Genomic DNA, 8,506 nt, shown 5'->3' with positions numbered 1-8,506 from the left:
GCTGACGATTCTGCTAGCTCGCGGCCTTGAAAATAATAATAATAATAATAATAATAATAATAATAATAATAATAATAATAATAATAATAATAATAATAATAAGGGACCTTTTGAGCGGGATGGACTACTCGACCTGGAGAAAATTCTAACTGGGCCTCACCTGCGAGATCATGCGCTGTTTATCTTGATATGAGATCATCATGTCGCGTACATATGGTTGTGATGCATGTGCCTGGTGTACCCTTATCAGACGGGTAGTCATGATGGGTATAATGGGCTTCGTATATTTTACCCCAGTGTCACTTTGATGGCATGCACTGCTCTCTCACTCAATAATAATAATAATCATACATAAAAGATGGGCTACAACAAATATTCCGCTCAATACCACAGATTTGCTTGTCAGTTGTTTCACCATAACCATTTGAGCATGTCACTTTGAGGCTGAGGATATCTGCATCTCTGATCATGAGCAGAAGTAGTGGCACAGCATCATAGCCATGTGTTGAGAGGAATTATTTGGAGTTTGGATAATTTACCTCTGGTAACATACTTAAACAAACCTTATTCAGGGACCTTTTCAGCAGGATGGGCTACTCAACCTGAAGAAACTGGGCCCCACCTGGAAGCTCATGCGATGTTTATTTTCATATGAAAACACCATGTCGTGCACATATGGTTGTGATGCATGTGCCTGGTGTACCCTTATCACACGGGTACTCATGGTTGGTATACTTTATTTTTTTATGTGCCCTTTTAAAGCCAAGCCAGGCTCATGGGCCCGGTTTCCTGAGTGGACTGGAGCAACGTGAAATGAAGTGTTTTGCTCAAGAACACAACGCGCCGCCCGGTCCAGGAATCGAAACCACAATCTTACGATCATGATGCTGACACCCTAACCACTAAGCCACGCTCCTCCACAATGGGTATACTGGGCTTTGTATATTTTAACCCAGTGTCACTTTGATGGCATGCACTGGCTCCATACCCAAGGCACACAGAGCTGCGCTCGGTAGTGAAGTGAAAGCACGTTATAAGAATAAAACTACTGAATAATAGTAATAATAATAATGATAATAATAATCCTTTCTACTGGAATCACAAGGCCTCAAATTTGTGGGAGGGAAATACCTCCAAGCATTTTACCAGCTCGCCACCTTGAAATTTTAATTAATCAAAATTTATTTAATAAAGAATGCTGTATGTAATCAGTGTAATGTTCAGTAAAACAGCAACAAATGTGGATATATTTGGGTTTGATTAGACCTCGGCTTATCTTGTAAGTTACCTACTATCGAAAGAAGATTCTTACCTGATCAACAATGCTCTCGTCATCATCCATATATTTCTGAAAGTCAACAAGTGGGTTCAGGCCATCATACGTTACATATTCAGAACTGCTTCGAGTCTCATTGTCTTTATGGACAGTTACTGCTAATTGGTATCGACTCCAGGATCGACTTCGTTCCGTGCTGCGATCAAGGGGTAATAATTCTTTGCTCATTGAATTAATTTGGATTCTATATGATCTAGGAATACCTTGTTCGGTTCTAAATTTGTCGTTGCTAAAGACTAAATATTTCGGTTTAGAAAAGTCAAATTTGTACGCAGCCTCCTTTTCTGTAGAAACAAGTTTTCTCCTAAATTTATTTTGATAATAATATTTTTCACCTCCCCATTTTCGGTTCTCAGTTTTATCACCTTCAATATTTAACATTTCAAATCGATTTTTGATCCCTTTGATGTCTATATCAATTCGGTAATTGAATAAATACTGGTGAATATTTCCGTGTAAGTGTTTATGGAGGTGACTACCGTAACGTTTTTCATCGTTTTTAGGGTAGGTCCCCATTATATAACCTGTGGGAATGCTGCGAACTTCCACTGCTCCGTTCTGGTGGAAAACAAAGTCAAAAATATAATCGCGGTTGATCACAGTTGTGATTGTTCGAAAGACCAAAACATCATCCATCATTCCTGTATAGAATCTTCCTGATTGTTTTGTTGAAGAATGGTGACGTCGCAGAGGAATCCCAGTGTTTTGTTCGAAAACACAGATTGAAAATTGGTTCTTTTCAACTATGTCTTTACTTCGTTGAGAAAAATAGTAAGTTGGGATCATCAAAGAATGTTCTGGGCAATCGGCACCTGGTATCAGACCGTTATTTGCTTTGCCGTACATAGCAAAGCTATCATAATAATTAGCAAGCATTGTTCCTGGATTTTGTCCTGAATAATGGACAGCTACTTCTTGGAGACTAAGTTCATAGATAATTCGTTCTTCCTGATAGCGTATATTAAATAATTGAGGCCCGGTAACTGGGGATAGTCTATAGATAAATTTCCATTTCATATATTCAATTTCTGATCCAACAACCCGGTACCTTTTACCGTCTGGCTCTGTTTGGTAAACACGGCGTTGACCTGTAGTTGGAAAGGTTTCGCCTCGTAAATTTGCTGTAGAAAATAAGTTTCCATTCTTAACCGGAAATTTCCTCCGCACTTTTTTAACAGATGGATCGTTTTGATAACGGTCAACAAATTCAGTGATAGTTTTGAACAGTTGTCCTTCGTACCAAATTGCCCTTATCGAGAAATCCATCGGATCGTTCCCTGTTAAATCCAATAAAATATTCATGTCCAAAGGATACAGAGAAGAATATTCCATCTGATAGGAAAGCATGATCCACTTCAGTCTTTCTTCGGTTCTAGTAATGGCGGAAGAAACAGGTGTTGCCAAATAGAATGTCAAGCATCGGTCTCCACAGTTTAACAAGGAAGAACCGTAACTTTCTCTCATTATTCTACCCAAATCTCGTTCTAATTTTTGAATAAATCGGTCGTTTTCAATGAACCACTCTGTCTCGCTAGCAGGTCTAAAAGAAAATGGGATTGTTGTTTGTAAGGTATGCTGTGTCGGCTCAGGTAGTGGGCCGACATTATACTCCTCAACAACAGGCTTTCTTTTGTCTCCACGAAAGATAACAACTTTAGCGTTTCTTTGCGGCTGTTCAGCCCTACCTTCTAAATAAGCAACAACTTCAGATTTCTTGGGTAACATTAATTCAATATTATTCACGTAACTAACATTAATACTGTTAACTTTTTCTGGATGTACGATATTTAAATCAGACTGGTTTTTAATGTAATCGAATACTGAACGTATTTCTTTGGGTGATAAATCCGCAAATATTACAGGTTTCTCTGGATTAGCGATTATATAACTGGCAAGACCTTCGTTACACACTTCAGCACGTAATCGCTTTAACTCGATCACTGACAGAATTGAAAAAGTCACAAAGCCTACAATTAGACCAAGTGTGAAAATAAAGAACACAGAACCGCATAGTTTCCAATTGCATTCTTTTTCCGTCATCTGAAAAACAACAAAAAAAAATTACGTTATTCAAGAATATAGTGTGGAATTGAGTTGGTAGTATATCACAAATTTATAGAATATAGGGGATAACCGATTTAAAGTCAACTTGGACAAGATTTGAACTCCGAAATAAAAGAAACTAAATACTATTTAGCATTTAATCACTTTCTGTCATTTGGCTGCGTCTTTCACATTAAATATTGTATTTTATTCTCTTTGTAATTTATGCAATCGTGGAGGCGTAATGGCCCAGTGGTTAGGGCAGCGGACTCGCGGTCATAGGATCGCGGTTTCGATTCCCAGACCGGGCGTTGTGAGTGTTTAATGAGCGAAATCACCTAAAAGCACCACGAGGCTCCGGCAGGGGATGGTGGTGCACCCTGCTGTACTCTTTCAATACAACTTTCTCTCACTCTTACTTCCTGTTTCTGTTGTACCTGTATTTCAAAGGGTCAGCCTTGTCACACTGTGTCATGCTGAATATCCCCGAGAACTACATTAAGGGTACACGTGTCTGTGGAGTGCTCAGCCACTTGCACGTTAATTTCACGAGCAGGCTGTTCCGTTGATCGGATCAGCTGGAACCCTCCACGTCGTAAGCGACGGAGTGCCAACACAGAATTTATGCAATCACTAAGCCGTGCACCTCCTGTCTGTCTGTCTGTCTGTCTGTCAGTCTGCCTGTCTGTCTATACACTTCTTCCATTGATGTTGAAGTGCTTGGATTCCGTTGGTGAGGAAGCTTTCACCCTGTTGGCCAAAAAAGTCAACAGCAAATATGACTTCATTCTCACAGCGACACTTATTCCCAGCCAAGTGTCTTTTCATATCGGGGAATAGATGATAGTCAGATGCAGCCGAATCAGGAGAATAGGGTCGATGTTCAACCAGTTCGAATCCACAGTTATGGACAGCAGTCATTGAAACCAATGGTTTGTGTGCTGAAGCATTGTCCTAACGAAACAAGATCCCTTTCGTCCGTTTTTCTTAGCGTTTGGTCTTGATAGCCTTTCGTAAATGCCTCTGTAAGTTGGCATAGTACTCTCCATTGATGGCGTGGCCCTTTTGGAGATAGGCAATGAACACAATGCCTTTTGCACCCCCACAAATCACCGTCCCTGCAGATGAAACGACCTTGGAGTTCTTTGGAGCAGGTGAGGAGAGGGCGTTTCCACTTCAAGGATTACCTCTTTGTTTCTAGCTCAAAGAGTTGAAGACAACATTCATCTTGGCTTAGAAAACCGTCCAAGAAAACAGTTGGATCTGCCTCAAACAATGTCAGATTTTCCCGTGACCTGATCAGCCCAGAAGACGTGGCAACCACCGAGCAGAAACCTTCGCTATGCCAAGTTTATAGTGATACAGGACGTCAATTGTACGTAAATAGTCTTTCTGAAATTTTATTACAATTAATTTTATGAATGTTCATACTGTTTTACATACGGTGCCTTTTTTAAGTGACTTACTCAGAAGAGAAGAGCGCCTGTGAACTTATTTTTAGACGAACGGTGTCCGAAAAGTTCATAGCAGTAACATACATAGCCTGTAGTTTTATCGTAAGATAATTTACATATTGTGCCTAATAGGTCGGCGATAAATTTGCAAGCTTCTTTTTTTAATCGTAAAATGGTTGCTAAATTACTTAAAGATTTTATCGTCAGAATAATTACACCAGTTAACATTTTGAAAACTTTTATTCGTTGAGTAAATGCGTCATTAAACATTATTTATTTATTTAAAGTTTTATTGACAGATTAAGTACGTCGTATTTCTTATCAAAGAAGAATAAATTCAAATACGAAAAATTATTGATGTGAAATGTATTCAAAATATATAGATGAAAAACAAATCGAAGTCTAAATGTGTATTATAATTTACTTGAAACCTTGTAATGTGTGCAAATGATTTAAATGTTTGAAAAAGCCTTTCAGCAATTCAAGTGAGAAATTAGGCAAATTTTGTAAAGAGATCTTGGTAAACAAAAACAAAGAGAAAATATATTGTAGTACGTTACATAGATTGTTTAATGAAAATATTTCGGGAAAGATTCCATTCTTCAAATAAAGGATAATCAAAGATTTTCAAAATACGCGTCGTTACCTGAAAGCATTCCAAGTTTATTTTTAAAACAAAATTCAAGAAAAGTGTTATTAGAGGATTATTTTAAGCTAGAGAAAGAAAAACCATTCTAAAAAAGACAAATGAGGAGAAAGAAACTCTTAACTAATCCTGTATTTCGCAAATGCTGGTATGCATTCATAATGTCTTAAATTTTTGTTCTATTAACTTTCTTTTTATATATTTGTTCATTTTGCAATTCTTCATTGCGCCTTTTCAAGATTTTAAAATATTTCCAGTTAGTAGGATGGATTTTTTTGTCGTTTAATTAATTAGTTTAGTTATTTTATTAATCAAGAGGGATACATTCACTCTGTAGATATAAAAGCAAAACGATGAATTTACCGACAAGTATTTGGCTTTTCAGGCGTTTAACTTGTGATAAAATTACAGGCGATGTAATTAAACACAATTAATTAAAAGAAATCTTTTAAGAGCCGACACTTGACTCGATTGTTTGCAACGGAATTTGACTATGTTAAAGGTATCCACAGTTTAGAAGATAGTATTAAACAGAGTTAACCACCCAAAAAAAAAGGAACAAGATTCCTTCCACACAGTTTCTATCAACCCGATTGATATGCACACTGCTGTAGTAGATCCGAGGCTACGGTGGAATATACATGTCAAAGGTGTCGCGCAGTGAGATTGAACGGGAAATTCCGTAGTAATGAAACTAACTTCTTAACTACAAAATCCCCTCTGCAACAAGTGTGGTGGCTTAGGGAAGGTTTGATCGAGTAAACGGATAACTCAAAGTGTCTCATCCTTCAAAATCTTGTCTTTTTTAAGGTACACTCAAAGGAGGACTACTTTACGCGATGAATCTTTCTTTGAAAAAGATTATGGTATAATCTGAGAGGGATTCCACTGTTAATTCTAGCCGTGCAAGCGACCATGTATAGGGTGTACCGTTGGTTTGTTTACTTTCGGTAGTATATGAGAAGTTGATAGCGCTCACTGTGCCTACAGCTGCAGCCTGCTCCAGCACAATCAAAACCTCACTTCATGATGTTGAATAAATACGGCCGGCAGTTTACAGCTGAACAACATCAAGTGCAGTGGTGAGACAGTTTTTTCAGCCCTGTTTTAGAGTGAAATGTTTGATTGTTATTTTAGTGTCACGTGTAAATATAAATTCCTTCTCCCCTCTATCTTATCTGTTGTACATAAACCCCACATTTTCTTCGCTATTTATAATACTGTCTGCCGTTATTTAGACATATGACATTTACAGAAACTTAGTCAGCACACTGTGACTTAGTAACCATTGTAGCCCAGTGGTAAAAAGCAATTGAAGGCAACAGAAATTGTCATGCGGTCTATATCAAAACTATTAAATTGGTCATAACAGTTCCTGTTTTACAATATTAAGAGAATGAGGAGGGCCGAATGAATAAGGCATCATAGCAATCATTTTCAAGATGTCGTTCGAGGCAACTAGGAAACACCAGAAATAGCAACTATATTCCATTCAAAGCACACTTTACTAATATAAAAAGGGAATGGCACAGTGGACGATGTACTCCTGAATAAATTGTCAACAAATAAGATGGGATGGTTGTGGCTGGCACACTCTGATTATGTATATGCTTTATCAAAGCCATCGTGGGTATTAAGAACAATAGTAAATCAAAAGTTTTGTAGTTCGTATTTTGATACAATTTGTCTATACATGAGAGACTTAATTCTCAAATAGCCCAGAGCACCTGACTTATGGAGTATATATATATATAAAAAAACAGCACTAACAATAAATTCAACAATGTTAGCAGTAGTAGCACTATAAACTTGAGTATTTTGTTAGCTTAAGATACTGCGTTCCAATGCAACTACTGGAAAATTCTAGAGTTTGTTGATAAATTCAGCGCACTGGGAAAGATTAGGATCAGGCTCACCAGTTTACAGATTTAATATAGTAACTAGAAGTATAGAATGAAGGCGCGTGTTTTAGTGGTTAGTATATTCGGCTCACGATTTTAAGGTCGTGAGTTCGATATCCACTTTATTTCGCGTTGCTCCAGTCTGGTCATTTGGCAAAAATGAGTAGTTTCTGTATTTCAAAAGGCGAGCTTTGCCACATTCTGTGTCTTGTTGAATATCCCTGAGAACTGCGTTAAGGGTACGCGGTGTCTGTGGAGTGCTCAGCCACATGCGCGTTAAATTTACGAGCAGGCTGTTCCGTTGATAGCATCAACTGGAACTGTCGTCGTCGTCGTAACAGACGGAGTGCCAGAAGTACACACTCACAAAGTCAAGTGAGATTGGATCTATATACAGATTCGCAAAACCTTCATGCCGATTCTTGACTAGCTGCTGCTTCCAGCTGTTATTTGGTTAATTCTGTTTCTTTTCAGCGATCACCAAAAGAGCATGTGCTGAATTACAGAACGAATAAACTTCTACATGTATATATTAAACGAGAACTTCACACTCGAACGCGTACTGCACACTATGCTTCACAGATCGGTACGAATTAAATCCAATAACAAACCAAAGACGATGGGACTGTTACAACCTTCATTCATCTTCACAGCTGTTTAGTTCAAATAAACTTTTTCCGTTGAATCTAGCGTTAAGATCATCTCGATGGTACTTTGGGTCATTCTCAAGACTTTATTGATTTTGACCTTCCGACTGTGGGTAGCTTTAACCAAATTAATGTTTCTGACGGCATCGCTCTCGGAATCGCAGGAGCCCTGTCTTCACTGTTGTTGTTGGCACTCCGTCGCTTACGACGTCGAGGGTTCCAGTTAATTCGATCAACGGAACAGCCTGCTCGTGAAATAAACGTGCAAGTGGCTGAGCACTCCACAGTGCACGTGTACCATTAACGTAGTTCTCGGGGATATTCAGCGTGACACAGTGTGACAAGGCTGACCCTTTGAATTACAGGCACAACAGAAACAGGAAGTAAGAGTGAGAGAGAGTTGTGGTGAAAGAGTACAGCAGGGTTCACCACCATACCCTGCCGGAGCCTCGTGGAGCTTTAGGTGTTTTAGCTCAATA

At 38.5% G+C, this 8,506-nt stretch overlaps 1 protein-coding gene across 2 annotated transcripts in view; it reads right to left on the bottom strand.

Moving 5' to 3' along the window:
* The window catches only part of LOC106880971 (putative amine oxidase [copper-containing]), a 70,266-nt gene that overhangs the window by 11,717 nt on the left and 50,043 nt on the right, over positions 1-8,506 (bottom strand). For both annotated transcript variants that reach the window (XM_052973289.1, XM_052973288.1), the window contains one exon: positions 1,313-3,376. In XM_052973289.1, coding sequence (XP_052829249.1) covers positions 1,313-3,376 — 2,064 coding nt within the window. The remainder of the gene's footprint in view (positions 1-1,312; positions 3,377-8,506) is intronic.

Source organism: Octopus bimaculoides, chromosome 15 (assembly GCF_001194135.2).
Source record: "Octopus bimaculoides isolate UCB-OBI-ISO-001 chromosome 15, ASM119413v2, whole genome shotgun sequence".
NCBI classification, from domain to species: Eukaryota; Metazoa; Mollusca; class Cephalopoda; order Octopoda; family Octopodidae; genus Octopus; species Octopus bimaculoides.
Note: the sequence above shows the minus strand (reverse complement) of the source record. Positions and strands in the feature narration are given on the sequence as shown.